This window comes from Schistocerca serialis, chromosome 1 (genome assembly GCF_023864345.2).
Source record: "Schistocerca serialis cubense isolate TAMUIC-IGC-003099 chromosome 1, iqSchSeri2.2, whole genome shotgun sequence".
Taxonomy (NCBI): domain Eukaryota; kingdom Metazoa; phylum Arthropoda; class Insecta; order Orthoptera; family Acrididae; genus Schistocerca; species Schistocerca serialis.
The window spans coordinates 179,372,965-179,390,158 of record NC_064638.1 but is presented as its reverse complement, the minus strand read 5'-3'; the positions used below and the strand labels follow the sequence as shown (position 1 = coordinate 179,390,158).

The window sequence follows — 17,194 nt, the reverse complement described above, 5'->3', positions numbered from 1 at the left end:
TGTAAATTTAAGCCGCATACTTTATTCTGCTTACCAGAAATATAACAAAAGAGCTATTGAAATGAATTTTGTCAGACAGAAAAGCTTTGAGTCTTTATTATTGAAAATTACTGAAAAATCTAATCATATACAGGGTGATTATAATTAAAGTTAATCTTTCAAAATGCTGTAGAAATAACACCACTGGTCAGAAAGATGTCAAATTGCAATGAAATATTCTTGGAGAAGGGGGAAAATGTACGGTAGAAGAAAAAAATGGTGTGAAAATTGATCAAGCCTGTATATGTCACAATACATAAATGAAAGCACCTATCATGCGCATGACCCATTGAAATTGGTATAAACATGCTGTGTACATAGCTTTTCCTCCTTTCACATCTGCGATGTTCGCCATGACTGTCTCAATGCAGGATCGTGCTCTGCTTGTAAAGCTGCATTATAAGAATGATGGCAGTGCACATGTCACTCTGCAGACGTTCCAGATGCTGAAAGGTTTGAAAAAAGGGACTGGTTCGATGACTGCCATGGGTCTGGAGAAAATGATTCGGAAATTCAAAAAGACAGATTCTTTTGTTGTGCAACCTGGTAGAGGGAGGAAACGAACTGATTCGATGTCAGTGGAAACAGTGGCCACAGCAATGCAGGAGGAGACAAGTGGTGGTGTGCAAACATGTAGTGCGTGGAGAACTGCCCGAACATTGAACATACCTATGGACACGGTGCATAAAATCCTATGAAACATCCTTCTTTACTACCCATTCAAAATTACCCATGTGCCCAAGTTGCTTCCTGTTGACCTGCCAGCAAGAGAGACCTTTCCTTTAGAATTTCTTGCTCACATGGAAGTGGACAACGACTGTCTGTGGAAGATTATGTGGGCAGACAAAGCCCACTTCCATCTGACAGGATATGTCAATACAAAGAATTGTCGAATATAGGCAATGGAAAATTCACATGCAAATCAACCAGTATCACTTCATCCTGGAAAAGTCACTGTGTCATGCAGGTTTACTGCATCATTTATCATAGGGCCATTTTTTTTCAAAGAGACCGGTGGTTCCGGTCCTGTTACCTGTACCATCACTACTAAACGCTATGAGTGTCTTTTGCACAACCACGTCACTCCAGCTCTCTGACAGTGTGGATGGGGTCATTTTTACTCAAGATGGCACACCTCCGCACATTGCAAATCCAGTTAAGCAGCTGCTGAAGCACCATTTCAGAAATGCTAGAATTATCAGTCACCATTTCCCTACAGCCTGGTCATCCCGATCACCTGATCTTAATCCATATGACGTCTGGCTATGGAGCTATCTGAAAGATGAAGTGTTCAGTGTTCTGAATGCAAACAGCTGCATTGAAGGCATGCATCGCGCAACACATTCTGAACGTGACTCCGGAAACACTTCTATCAGTTGTGGAAAATGTGATTTCAACTTGTTACAGAAAATGGTGGACAGCGTAGTCAACATGTTTTGCACCAGTCACATGGAAATTAATAATATTATTTGATTATGATTGATGCTTTTTTATGTGGTGTTTTGCCTCAGGACAATTAAAAACCAATTTTTCCCATCCAATGTGATATGACCCTTGCCATGATGGGTGAGCTTACATAATGAACAGTATCACACCTGTATACCCATGCACACTGAGTAGTACAGTTTGTTTAACGTCAAACGTACACCTTAGGCATTATTGTATGATTCATTTGTCATTTGTAGCTGACCACTATTAAAATGTTTACAGTGCCATCTATTGCTACATTTTGTAACTATTTATTTTTCTTCTGCCATACGTTTTCCCCCTTCTCTGATAATATTCCATTGCAATTTGATGTCATTTGGACCAGTGGTGTTACTTCTATAGTGGTTTGAAAGTGTAACTTTAATTATAATCACCCTGTATATAAAGATGTGCTGCATGGCAGAACATTGTTTTAAATTCACAAAAAGTAAGACAGATGCATCTAAATGGATATAAATTAGTATCACATTACTGCCAGGATAATATTAGAAAATGGGGAGGGGCTATAAAGACAAAAGTGGGATTAAGTTCTAGACCTCTGTGAATATTGTATTGCGCAGCTCTTTGACTGCTGTACTTCAGTGATGATATGAATATTAGGAGACTTTGTTATTCAATGTAGAAGAAGCACTAGATTGATAGCTATTAGCTGGGTCGGGTTGTTTTTGGGGAAGGAGACCAGACAGCGAGGTCATTGGTCTCATTGGATTAGGGAAGGACAGGGATGGAAATCGGCCGTGCCCTTTGAAAGGAACCATCCTGGCATTTGCCTGGAGCGATTTAGGGAAATCACGGAAAACCTAAATCAGGATGGCCGGACGTGGGATTGAACCGTCGTCCTCCCGAATGCGAGTCCAGTGTCGAACCACTGCGCCACCTCGCTCGGTGCAGCTATTAGCTGTTAGACATTATTCAATGTAGAAGAAGCACTAGATTGATAGCTTTTAGCTGTTAGACAAAGTCCTTCATTAGATGGAGAAACACACACACACAGACACACACGCGCATGCATGGACAACTCACACACAGATGATGACTCATCTGTGTAGGCACTGTTACCCCTCTGGGACGAGCAGTGATCTTAGCTAGTGTGTACAAATGGAGGTACAGGAGAGAAATGGAGCAGGGAGGGGAAGGGGTAGCAGGGTAGGGGTGGGGAGAGATGATGTAGTGCTGCCTGTTGAGGAAATATGTGTGTGTGTGTGAGTGTGTGTGTGTGTGTAGGGAAAGGACTAAGCAGTTGACCCCGAAGGCATGTGTGAGTCTGGAAAAAGAGCAGGGAAGAGCGTAAAGGTAGGGACAGGAGGGGGACTCATTGTGAAAATGGCATGAGATCAAAACCAATATAAGAAATAAAAAAATAAGGGAGGTAATTGTACAAGTATGCAAGTCAGTGGGTAGATATGAGTGCAGAGAATGGGTAGCAGGTATAAAAAGAGTGAGCAAGGTCAGTATGGTATGTACATGAACGTGAGGTAGGAGAGGGGAGAGGTTTTGAAGGGATGAGGTGTGAGAAATACATGTTCCATGCAGGCATGACCACAACAACATGCAAAAATATTCATATCTGAGGGACTAGGAATAGTTATATAAGTGAGAACATGAGATCCAAGGTGTTCCAGCACCTATGATTCATGTTCACACATTGCTGTGTATTACACAAGTACATGGGTGGGATAATTGCCACATGGTGGCATGGTGTCAGTGCATTGCAGGATGCATGGTAAGCAGGTGAGAAGGGAGTGATTTTTGAGAGGAGAAAAGTAAAGAAAAATAAAAGGATAGATGGCCTCTTCTCCCCTTGCTGCACCTAGCAGATGATGCTCTATTCCCACCACATCCGTGCACACTCCCACATTCAGCACTACCATATCCTCCCCCAACCTCTGCCTGCTACCCCTCCCTGTTCCCATGCTATGCTTCTTCTGTATTCCCACTACCCATCCCAGCCAATATCACTACTCAATGCAGTCAGGTTTCAGCACCCAGGGATAACAGAGCCATGTGTATGTCATTTGTGCATGCGCAAGGACATGTCTGAAAGAACAGACACCATATCCATATAAGTATACAGTTCTGGCAATACCAGCCATGTCCTTCCTCTTCTGTGTGGATGCACACATTTTTACCTGAACTCTTACAGGACTTGGTAAGGATGTCTTCCACAAGTAATGAGTGTGTTGGTTAGGGACACTAAGAATGTAGTGTGTGGACATATAAGGTGAGCATGTGGGTCTCGTGGGAGGCATCCAGGAGATAGTCCCTGCAGTCGCACTATGCTCTGTGCCCTTGGTGGCTCAGATGGATAGAGTGTCTGCCATGTAAGTAGGAGATCCCAGGTTCGAGTCCCGGTCGGGGCACACATTTTCACGTGCCCCATTGATATATATCAACGCCCGTCAGCAGCTGAAGGTATTAATATATAATTCTAATTTCATTCTAGATGGCTGCAGGTCATCAATGGTGTCTGTTCTTTCAGACATGTCTGAAAGAACAGACACCATATCCATATAAGTATATAGTTCTGGCAATACCAGCCATGACCTTCCTCTTCTGTGCGAATGCACACATATTTACCTGAACTCTTACGAGACTTGGTAAGAATGTCTTCCATGAGTAATGAGTGTGTTGGGTAGGGACACTATGAATGTAGTGTGTGGGCATATAAGGTGAGAATGTGGGTCTCGCGGGAGGCGTGCACGAGATAGTCCCTGCACTCGCACTATCATCTGTGCCCTCAGTGGCACAGATGCACAGAGAATCTGCCATGTAAGCAGGAGATCCTGGGTTCGAGTCCCAGTCGAGACACACATTTTCACCTGTCCCTGTTGATATGTATCAACTCCCGTCAGCAGCTGAAGGTATTAATACATAATTCTAATTTTGTTCTAGACAGCTGTAGGTCATCAATGGTGTCTGTTCTTTTGGACATGTCTGAAAGAACAGACAACATATTCATATAAGTATATAGATCTTAACTTTGTCAGTATATGGACAGCTGATAGTGCTCTATGTGAAGTTACACAAATGCTCGCTGTTATTATCCAACACTGAGCAAACACCAATTGAGTAGTATACGAAAAGAAACAGCTGTTTTCTTTTCTTTTTTCAAAGCAACTGGTTTTTCCCCCTAATATGCATACATAAATAACCTAGAAGTATTACCATAATTATGAGTGCAAATATATTAGAACTACTCATAATACGCTGTGAGTCTACTCTACTGGAGTAGCCCAAGTAGTGGTTGCTTTGTATCTGTTAATACATGAGTTGACTGGTTCCACATCCCCAATGGGTCTCCTTCACGATGGCTATTATGAAATATGATGTGTGAATGAATCAATTAATAACATTAACTTTTTTTTACTCTTTGGAGGCTTATAATGTGTAAGATGGAAACAGACCAATGCAACTATCTTGGGTGTTGGCTGTCAAATACACTCAAAAGGTAGTGCAAGTTTTTGTCAATACACAGTAGTACACAACACCAGCACAAGCAGAAGAAAGTAACTGGCCATTCAACAGACATAAAATTACAATTTATTAACAGTTCTCAGACTGCTATCATTTCCTAGTGCATTTCTCACCTTTTCTCCTTGGTGACCTGAAAACGGTTGAAATGCCATACGCAGCAGCTACTGCAATCTTCTCATCATCCTCATCTGTTTCATCATCATCATCACTATAAAATATCTTTAGACCTCTTTTAGCTGCAGTGGAAACACTCTGTGTCCAAGGTGTTATGTTGTACAGGTACTTGTCCCGCAATTCATTCAGCTCCGGGAATGGAAATGGTGCAAGATTCACTACAGTCTGTTGGAAGTAAGAAAGCTTATGAGACAATATCAGAACATTAATAAATGTTTTCACATTAAAATTACAGATTGTGTGAAACATTACATTTAGAATTCTGCTGAATATTATCTTTTGTTTAGAAGTCAATAAACATGGCATGGTATTAATGTTTTATGTTAACAGAGCAGACATACAACTACCAAATTTTCTTTACATTTTTAATGGAGACCTCAAAGTTATTAACATAATTTTCCTATAAATGTGTTTTCAAACAAGTCTAGACTTTCATAAAAAGAGTTTTTATGGGTGATTAACTTCATGTAGACTTTTTCCAATTGAAATGACTTAATTTTTATCTAAATAAGCCTTGAGTGGTTCTTCCACTACTGATGTTGTGGTCTAATCAGTGCAAAGACTGGGCTGATACAACTCTCCATGGTAGTATATCTTGAAACTTTACCTCTCACACTTCCCTCAATTATCAAATTGACTATTTATTGATACTGCAGGATGTATTCCATCAAAATATCCCTTCTTTTAAGCAAGTTACATCAGAAATTTATATTCTCCTCAATTCACTTCAGTACCTCTTCATTAATTACAGCGTCTACCTATTTCATTTTTATCATTCTTCTGTATCATCAGATTTCATGAGATGTTTCCAGTTTGTGGAAAAAAATTCCAGATAAACTTTTGGCGATAGTACATTGCTATTCCTTCTCTTTCCCTATTTTAATTGGGTTTTGGAAAGGAAACCATCTGAAGATAGGCTTCAACTAAAGAATAAGAAAATAATATACCAGGGATCAGTTTAGGGAGCAGTTCATTAAATATTACCACTAAAAGAGTGGTATATGGCCCAAAGACAAAGTTTGGTTATAGCAGAATCCCCTGAATTTTATGGATCATGTTAGCATTGTCTAAAAGACACCAGGGAATTTTTTGTACGTTCTTCCTTTTGACTGGAGGTCTTAGGGACCACAGCCTTTTACTATTGTAAGAAAATGAAATGCGTGGCTACCAGTTTCAGCACTTCAATGCGTTATCTTCAGTGTGTAGTTGATGGTTGGAGTGCTGACATCAAAGTTTATAGATAGTCTGCATAACCAGTTATATTGGCCACTGATGCGGTATAAAGAGGGATCGTGTCAATCCCTTCAGCATCAACTACAGCCTGAAGATGGCACGTTAGGGTGCCGAAAATGGTAGCCACAAAATAAATAAGATCATAAGGATGGCTGTAGGCCTGTGTGCGCAGCAGTGAAACTAAATGCTTACCCAGAAACTTGCATATTTGTTTTATGGGGTAGTCTATAGACTGTCATCAACACGTAAGAAGCCACAAGATCTTGTTTTGTTTTCTTATTTTCATTCTCTGTTGTTCATATTTTTAGTAGTATAGCTTTGCATCACCTGAAGTGCTACAATCATGTAGTGTGACCTCTTATTATAGCGTTCTCATTATAGTCTTCTGTTCTCTTCCAACAATCTGGATTAGTACCTTCTTTCATGTTATTATTTAACTGTACGTGGTGATCGGTGAATCGGAACTATGTTTACTGTGTGTATTATTGTGAGGAATCTGTAATGTCAATAATCTCTATCCCCATTTTATGTATGCGTATTAATAATGCCAAGATGCAAGACAACAGTCTACCATAAAGTGTAATTGGAATCCATCTCATTAACAAGTTTGTAGCTTCCAAATTTATTTGCTCATGCTTCCTGGAGCAGTGATTTGATCATGCTTCCTGGAGCAGTGGAGTTTCGAAAGGAATAGGAGGACATAATAGAAAATAATTAATGTACAGACACACCACAGTGTGATTCCCCACATATTGTGTTATTAGCAATAAAGTACAAAGGACAGGCACTGTTATTTCCACACAAAAAACAGCATACTTTTGTGTGAGTGAATGATGAGAAACAAAATAAATATAAAAGAAAGAATAGTCACACACTAATTTAAATGTCAGGGCACAAATATTGCCAGTATCTAAAAGGGGGGTTGTCCCTACCTGAGGGGGGAGGAGAAGCATGGAGGTCACAAAGAAAACTTAACTAGCAACATGGTTCACAGACCATAAGTACAGCCTCACTTCATTATGCAGATTGATAATGGCACAGAGCATGTGGGCCACACTGCATGCAGATACGTAATGTGTCAAATGTTATCCTCGAATTAACTACTGTACATCGTAGGTATGACAGCAGATGACCAACCCCTTTAACCAGCCAGTAACTCATATGAGCAGAAGAATGAACACCAGCAAAATGAGAATGAGCTCTGCTCTCTCAGACCTTGTATAGCCTGTAAGACAATAGTCCTCTGAGTTATGCATGAAAGAACATGTGCGAGTTTGGTTCATGCCACTGAAAGGAAGACATGGCAGAACAGGCAAGTCCTTGACAGGGAGTCACAGTGCATAGCAGATTGAGGAATCTGCTGGAACAAAATACTCCAGATAACAAACTGGTCGCTTTTCTGTCCAAACTGATGAACAGAACACACGCTGATGTAAGCACAGGTCAGGAGGTGGCCTATTGTGTCCAAAACTGACTGCAGCCATTGTCGAATGTGGACCATGTGCCCAGGCCTGGCGAGAGGCCCCATAAGGGTTGCGGAAGTACAACTCACACAATAACTGTACATGAACCAATATAGTTATGTAACAATGTGATATACTAACAGAGATGTCTCAGAGACATACTTATAACCTTAGAAAATTAATAACTTCATAAATATACAGTACAGACGTGAACAATGGGTCATTTTAAAGGCAGTGTAGCAGAATGGATAGAGCAAGTCACAGAATTGCAGTAAATTTTGTGTTTCATGGTATGTAATGAATTCCTTGCATTTCTTGTATTTGTTTAAAGAATAGTAGCATGGATAAAATTAACACAGAAAATCACAAAGCAGCATATGAAACTACAGCAAGCAACAAATTAAAACCCAATCCAGTTTTATACACCAATAAAAGTTGATGATCTTTCTTTTCACTTGATCTAATAATATTCTAGTATCACACAGAGAATAAGGTCACTTTCTTTGCAGATAGTTTGTTGTTGTTGTGGTCTTCAGTCCAGAGACTGGTTTGATGCAGCTCTCCATGCTACTCTGTCCTGTGCAAGGTTCTTCATCTCCCAGTACCTACATCCTTCTGAATTTGTTTAGTGTATTCATCTCTTGGTCTCCCTCTGCGATTTTTACCCTCCATGCTGCCCTCCAACACTAAATTGGTGATCCCTTGATGCCTCAGAATATGCTCTACCAACCGATCCCTCCTTCTAGTCAAATAGTGCCACAAATTTCTCTTCTCTCCAATTCTATTCAATACCTCCTCATTAGTTATGTGATCTACCCATCTAATCTTCAGCATTCTTCTGTAGCACCACTTTTCAAAAGCATCTATTCTCTTCTTGTCTAAACTATTTATCGTCCATGTTTCACTTCCATACATGGCTACACGCCATACAAATACTTTCAGAAACGACTTCCTGACACTTAAATCTATACTCACTGTTAACAAATTTCTCTTCTTCAGAAACGCTTTCCTTGCCATTCATAGCCAGTATACATTTTATTTCCTCTCTACTTCAACCATCACCAGTTATTTTGCTCCCCAAATAGCAAAACTCCTTTACTATTTTAAGTGTCTCATTTCCTAATGTAATTCCCGCAGCATGACCCAATTTAATTCGACTACATTCCATTATCCTCATTTTGCTTTTGTTGATGTTCATCTTATATCCTCCATTCAAGACCATGTCCATTCCGGTCAGCTGCTCTTCCAAGTCCTTTGCTGTCTCTGACATAATTACAATGACATCGGCAAACCTCAAAGTTTTTATTTCTTCTCCATGGATTTTAATTCCTACTCCAAATTTTTCTTTTGTTTCCTTTACTGCTTGCTCAATATACAGATTGAATAACATCGGGGAGAGGCTACAACCCTGTCTCACTCTCTCCCCAACCACTGCTTCCATTTCATGCCGCTCGACTCTTATAATTGCCACCTGGTTTCTGTACAAATTGTAAATAGCCTTTCGCTCCCAGTTTTTTACCCCTGCCACCTTCAGAATTTGAAAGGTCAACACTGTCAAAAGCTTTCTCTAAGTCCACAAATGCTAGAAACATAGGTTTGCCTTTCCTTAACCTATTTTCTAAGTTAAGTCATAGGGTCAGTATTGCCTAACGTGTTCCTACAATTCTACGGAACCCAAGCTGATCTTCCCCGAGGTCAACTTCTACATTTTTCCATTCATCTGTAAGGAATTTGTGTTAGTATTTTGCAGCAGTGGCTTATTAAACTGATAGTTTGGTAATTTTCTCCTCTGTCAAACACCTACTTTCTTTGGGATTGGAATTATTACATTCTTTTTGAAGTCTGAGGGCATTTCGCCTGTCTCATACATCTTGCTCACCAGATGGTAGAGTTTTGTTAGGCCTGGCTCTCCCAAGGCCGTCAGTAGTTCTAATGGAATGTTGTCTACTCCTGGGGCCTTGTTTTGACTTAGGTCTGTCAGTGCTCTGTCAAACTCTTCACGCAGTATCATATCTCCCATTTCATTATCATCTACATTCTCTTCCATTTCTATAATATTCTCCTAAAGAACATCGCCCTTGTATAGACCCTCTATATACTCCTTCCACCTTTCTGCCTTCCCTTCTTTGCTTAGAACTGGGTTTGCATCTGAGCTCTTGATATTCATGCAAGTGCTTCTCTTTTCCCCTAAGGTCTATTTAATTTTCCTGTACGCAGTATCTATCTTACCCCTAGTGAGATAAGCCTCTACATCCTTACATTTGTCCTCTAGCCATCCCTGCTTAGCCATTTTGCACTTCCCGTCGATCTCATTTTTGAGACGCTTATATTCCTTTTTGCCTGCTTCTCCTTTCATCAATTAAATTCAATATATCTTTTGTTACTCAAGGATTTCTATTACCCCTCGTCTTTTTACCTACTTGATCCTCTGCTACCTTCAATATTTCGTTTCTCGAGGCTACCCATTCTTCTTCTACTGTATTTCTTTCCCCCATTCTTGTCATCGTCCCCTAATGCTCTCCCTGAAGCTCTCTACAACCTCTGGTTCTTTCAGTTTATCCAGGTCCCATCTCCTCAAATTCCCACCTTTTTGCAGTTTCTTCAGTTTTAATCTACAGTTCATAACCAATAGATTGTGGTCAGAGTCCACATCTGCCCCTGGAAAAGTTGTACAATTTAAAACTTGGTTCCTAAATCTCTGTCTTACCATTATATAATCTATCTGAAACCTGTCAGTATCTCCAGGCTTCTTCCATGTATACAACCTTCTTTTATGATTCTTGAACCAAGTGTTAGCTATAATTAAGTTATGCTCTATGCAAAATTCTACCAGTTGGCTTCCTCTTTCATTTATTCCCCCCAATCCATATTCACCTACTATGTTTCCTTCTCTCCCTTTTCCTACGATCAAGTTCCAGTCACCCATGACTATTAAATTTTTGTCTCCCTTCACTACCTGAATAATATCCTTTCTCTCATCATAAATTTCATCAATCTCTTCGTCATCTACGGAGCTAGTTGGCATATAAACTTCTACTACTGTGGTAGGTGTGGGCTTTGCATCTATCTTGGCCACAATAATGCGTTCACTATGCTGTTTGTAGTAGCTTACCTGCATTCCTATTTTCCTATTCATTATTAAACCTACTCCTGTATTACCCCTATTTGATTTTGTATTTATAACCCTGTATTCACCTGACCAGAAGTCTTGTTCCTCCTGCCACCGAACTTCATTAAGTCCCACTATATCTAACTTTAACCTATCATTTCTCTTTCTAATTTTTCTAACCTACCTGCCCAATTAAGGGATCTGACATTCCACGCTCTGATCCGTAGAACGCCAGTTTTCTTTCTTCTGATAACAACGTCCTCCTAAGTAGTCCCCACCCAGAGATCTGAATGGGGGACTATTTTACCTCCAGAATATTTTACCCAAGAGGACACCATCATCATTTAACCATACAGTAAAGCTGCATGCCCTCGGGAAAAATTACGGCTGTAGTTTCCCCTTGCTTTCAGCCGTTCGCAGTACCAGCACAGCAAGGCCATTTTGGTTAGTGTTACAAGGCCAGGTCAGAATCATCCAGACTGTTGCCCCTGCAACTACTGAAAAGGCTGCTGCCCTCTTCAGGAACCACACGTTTGTCTGGCCTCTCAACAGATACCCCTCCGTTATGGTTGCACCTACGGTACGGCTATCTGTATCGACGAGGCACGCAAGCCTCCCCACCAGTGGCAAGGTCCATGGTCCATGGGGGTGGGGCATATAGTTTAGTAAGCAGAAATTCACACCAATCCTTTAAAGAATATTCAAATGCTGTTAATAATATCAAAATTATGGATGTGTGACCAGGTGCATGGCAAGAACATCCCTCAATTGATATGTAACATGACCATGTGAAATATGACATATTCTAATGAGTGACAAAATCTGACTTTGATGGCTGTTAGTAATGGTATTTGCACCAGTGTCTGCAGTGTATAAGATCTGAGGAATGTGAGCACTAGCAAGATGTGAGAAGCTGAATTGCCAATAAGCAAGCCATAACAGCCACACAGTTCAGCCTTTAAAGCATTTTCATATGGTTTAGGACTCTAAATGTTTTGAGGACATTTTGGACTTAGATTATTTTGTTTACAATCTGAACCCAGGTTTGAAACATTCAGTTTTGGCTTAGTTAATTTATGTTGACAGGCTAGACTTCGTTAATTTGCAGACAATATTGGATTCTGTTACTCATGGATAGTGTGAATAAGTAACAATCAGTTGCCATCAAGACCACATGAATGCCAGGCAGCTGTATTTGCTTTGACATCAAAGACAGTTGCGATTGTTAAAAAATAAGTAGGCCTAAGCACTTATTGCCAATTTTCGCTTGAAAAAATTTCCCAGACACTTATATGTAGGCTGCTTAGCTGTTCTCAGTTCATCATATCTTCAGTTAAATCTGAGGACTATATAAAGTTTCAAGAATTAAAGTTTAAAGATGTCGATGCAAGCACCTCCAGTCAAGGCTGTCTTGTGCCATTCGTAACGTGCCATTCATGTCCATTATAGTGAGAGGTACATACATATGCCCATCATAATCATAATTTGTGTGTGTGTGTGTGTGTGTGTGTGTGAGAGAGAGAGGGAAGGAGAGAGAGAGAGAGAGACGGGGGGGGGGGGGGGGGGGGGGGGGGGGGGAAGGCTTTATTCTCTCAAATAAGCTCACAAGCCACTGTGGTCAGTCAGTCACCCTGTGGTGGCACCCTGGTCATTTACCTCAAAGTTTATTGACCTAGTCACCAGACTTCAGTTGCAGCACCCAGACATTTTCAAAATGTGTATGCACATGCCCACCTCTGTATTATGTCTGTCATGTGCAATTACTTATCATTGCTATAGCCAATGCTCACATCAATCTGATAATTTTTTAGGCATAGCCTGGATCTCCTGTACCTTATCTAATAAGGTTCTTCTCTTTTAATGAGATAGAACATTCTTAAAATTTGATATAATGTTGAAAGTATCACAAATCAGTTATGTTATATTAATTATTATTGCACTATTAATGTCAGTATTAACTGTATTCAAATTCTGGATGTCACTTGCTGATGACGAAATTCTAATGGTGTACAACTAAAAACTGCCTGATGTCAGGAAACAGAAGCTATTGTTAACAGGCTTCAAGCTGGGACTCTGGATTGTAGTGGTGTTGACGCACTGGGCAAAGAGTGTGGTGCCTCTGGCAGTGCCTGAGATCCTTGTTGTTGCTGCCCCTTCTGATGTACATGACCGGAGGGTGAGTGATATACTATGGCAATTTCACAATAATTTGGGCAGAAGGTAACTGAGGATATTGTATTATACGGAACCGGGGACCTAGAAATGATGGAGAGGCTTCGTCCCCGCCATAGCCCTCAGTGGTACGCAACCCCACAACAGGCTACATCAGTCCACTCAGCCCACTGCTGCCCCACACTGAAGCTAGGGTTATTGTGCGGTTCAGTCCCCAGTCATCCCCCCCCCCCCCCCCCCTTCGCCCACAGGAACGTCTTACACCACTGGAGAAAACGTTTGCGCAGCAATCGCTGACATAGTGTAACTGAGGCGGAATAAGTGGAACCAGCCCTCATTCGCTGAGGCAGATGGAAAACTGCCTTAAAAACCATTCAAAGACTGGCCGGCACACCAGACCATGATACTAATCCGCCAGGTGGATTCGTGCCAGGGACCAGCATGCTTTCCCACCCAGAAAGCAGTCCGTTAGACTGCACGGTTAACCGGGCATGCTAACTGTGGTTATTGGTTGCATAATTGTCTCATAATGCCTCAGCAGTTGCCCGTCAATTGCTGAAATGAACCAGAACAGGATACTGCATGTGTTGAGATTGTAACCGATCTTTCTGGAGGGTCCAGAAAGGCACAGAACTTTGGTATGCTGGTCACTGGGAGCTCAAACATCAGGTAGGTTATGGAGCAAACAGAAAGTAAGACCATAGTTACTCTGTACATTTGTCCCCAACATCAGTTGGGTTATGGAGCAAAACAGGAAAACAGCTGGTAGATCAGCAAGTAAGGCCATAGTTAGTTAATAAATGTGGAGGTGGCTCTTGTTGTGCCAACTGCATGCACTGGGTCCAGTCAGCTACAAATCTAAATCTCAGCTCATGTCAGCATGAATAATGTCTCCTACTTGGAGTAATTTGCTATCCTTAGTTCCTATACATTACTGAGTTGAAGTGACAAAGACAACTAGTGGTGTGGAAGTGCAGCTATTATCTGCATCATCATATCCAGAAAGCATCTGCAGTTCTGTTGTTTGGAGCTGGTGGAGAGTTAAATTGGAGAGATCAGACAGTTCAGCAACAATCTCAGATGTTGATTTCTTAGATTACTAGATGGATAATTGTAGTAAAGTTCTAAACAGGAGAGGTCATATCATGTCATTGCCCCAACATGACAAGGCAAGTTACTGTATTGAGGAGCTCAGTTACAGCTTGTAGTTAACAGCTCTGAGGTGCTGCTGCTGCAAAAGACATATTTAAATATATGTCTCAGTAATGTATTGCATAATTTAAATTATCAGGGCATGTTTAGAATATTTCCCATATGGATTTAAACAATGACAGTTAATGCGCTTGGAACTGTTGATATCAAGTAATGTTATTGAAACAGGTACCAGCTAGCCTTAAAGTTGTGCCTTGAAATCCCAGTTAGCTCCATGCAGTAGAGCTCGGGGACAGAGTAGTGGTAGTGCAATGCCTGTGAAAGGCTAGCACTGGAGTTTGAGTCTCAGTCAAGCAGAGAATTTTAACTCAATATAAATGTTCATTGCAATGTACACATTGCTAAAGAATAGCAATGTGTCATCTTATTTGTTATTTAATAAAAGTATGTTTTTGCTTGCTTTTGATAGAACTGCTAATCTGAGGGAATCTCTGTTTACAGCAGTGTCATGACACTTCTGACTTATAAAAAGCTGACTCAAAAATCGGGGATTCAGTATATTACACCTGGGATTTGGAATACAGAAATATGTTAACAACATATATTTATAGAGCACAATGAAAATTCCTCCTTTAACGATTTCAGAGATAAAAACCCCTAGTTGCTGGTGTTTATAATAAAAAACTAAAATTATTTAAGTGAATAACAAGTAAAATTTTTGAAAATATTCGTTTATGAAGAGGCATATTACAGTTACACATACCTTAACAAGATTGTTGGTATCCATCAGTCCAAATTCCAACATCTCTCGTGTGAGAACACCCATGATACTGTAGAACTCATCAGCACTGTTGACTGCCAATATGCGGCTGTGCAATAAAATTATATTTGATTATTAATTACTTGTATTTCTAGCCAGCTGTTGCACTAGAAATTTCATTGCAGTACATGAGATGTTGAACTTAGATGGTAATTAAAGAAAGGAAAAATATAATTTGTTGACCATTACACTAACTGGAATGTTTAGTGATTGTGTTTTCTTTTTCTTCAAGCTTAGTCTCTTCTACCAGAATCCATGCAGTGCTTGTATTGAAATGTAGTAATATTATGCTCCAGATGTGGTATGGCAGCAAGCAGTAGTTTGTATGTAGTAGCAGCTATCTTGCTAATTACCATTCCATTTTCATTAAAGTTCATACCAAACAAAATACAGGGGTTTGTCAACAGTAAACTTTTAAAAATAAAAATATAGTATCGTGCACACGTTGCATGAAGCTTAATCACTTTTTGACATGATTTCTCCCATATTCAATATGAGTTTGCCCTCACTTACAACAGAGAACATTTCCTATGGAGGTCTGCATAATCACTTGTGCGTTATGTGACCTATTTCCTCATCAAAAAACAACTACTTCCTGTCTGGTGCATAACTGAGTGGCCCAAATATACGGAAATTAATCAGCAAAAACCTTGATAACAGTCTCTTGTATCATGATGATGCCTTTTTCATCACAAAACATGGTCAGCATAGCCTTCTCTGCTGATGGCTGAGCTCACATCATCTTTTGTTTGATTGATGAGGAATGATGCAACTGCTTTCTCTCTTTGCTTCTGCCACACAGTTGTGGGTACAGGTACTGCCATCAGTGGGAATTCTTGTGAGGAAGGCTTACTGAAAGGAAGGGGAGACATGATAGTAGTACGAAAAGTACCCTTTTCCACACACAGTAATGTGGCTTGTGGGTCATAGTGGTATATGTAAATCATTAAGGATGTGTTTTTGGGGCCCAAAAGTCTAAGATATATTTTCTGCTCCTGGTCTGGGTATGAAGTATTATTATCTTGGAGAATTCTGCAGTGCATAACATATAATGTGTTACATTAACAGTAAATAAAAAATAATAGGTATTTTGGCTTTACTAAAATTTAAGAACATATAATTCTACTCAAGAAACATATCGTGACAGAAGCAGACCTGTTGCACAGATAAACATAATTTTTCTCAACATTTACTTTACTTTAGTTTTTAGGGTTTTCTGCTGCAGTGAATGATACTAAGATCACTGTGTTTTCACTTTCCTGAAATCTGACATGTGTATCTCACAACTCAAAAGAAATTGGTGACACCCAAGGAGATATAACACCCCTTCCATTTCATGGATGGTTCAAAATAATAAAACTAGGTTTTTGGCATATGACAGTATGCATACAAGGGAAACTCCCCATCACACCCTCTCAGATTTAGTGGTAAGATGCCCCAGTGGATGGCCCATCACAAACTGAACACAGACAAAGCATGAAAACTGGAAGAAGATGTACTGAACTGTGGAAAAAATGCAAAATAAAAACAGGGAATGGTTCAAGGACAAGAAGTGCTATAAAGAGGAACCTGACACAGCATTGGCACGTTGGGTACATGGCCTTGGTGTCGAACTGCCAAGTGGGCGAGCCATGTTCAAAACTGCTTCGTGCCATTTATTTCTTTATCTTTTCTACAACATTATGAACTGTCCATAAAGTCACTGAAATGTTTGTTCAAAACTGCTTTGTGCCATTTATTTATTTATTTATTCACAACATTATGAACTGTCCATCCGGTCACTGAAATGTTTGTTCTCTTTCTTGGCAGTTGTCATACTATACACTGACTATAGAATACAAGTCATGCAGTAAGAACACATTACTGTCAGAAGTAAATGTGATTAATGGTGAGAGTATGCAAGATACCACATAGATGGCTCACAGAAATCAAAATAAAAAATAAATTGATGTGAACTATGCTACAACAAAGGAATTCAAGAGTCAAGACTTCCAAAATGGAACACAACTTCAAGAACATTTAAAACGTATGTTTTGACAGAGCACAGAGAAACTGTGTGATTGTGAAACT

At 40.0% G+C, this 17,194-nt stretch overlaps 1 protein-coding gene across 1 annotated transcript in view; it reads right to left on the bottom strand.

Moving 5' to 3' along the window:
- The window catches only part of LOC126458427 (uncharacterized), a 255,352-nt gene that overhangs the window by 67,690 nt on the left and 170,468 nt on the right, over window positions 1–17,194 (bottom strand). Inside the window, exons 5-6 of the mRNA XM_050095509.1 lie at window positions 15,068–15,173; window positions 5,115–5,340 (exon numbers count right to left, since the gene is read on the bottom strand). Coding sequence (XP_049951466.1) covers window positions 5,115–5,340; window positions 15,068–15,173 — 332 coding nt within the window. The remainder of the gene's footprint in view (window positions 1–5,114; window positions 5,341–15,067; window positions 15,174–17,194) is intronic.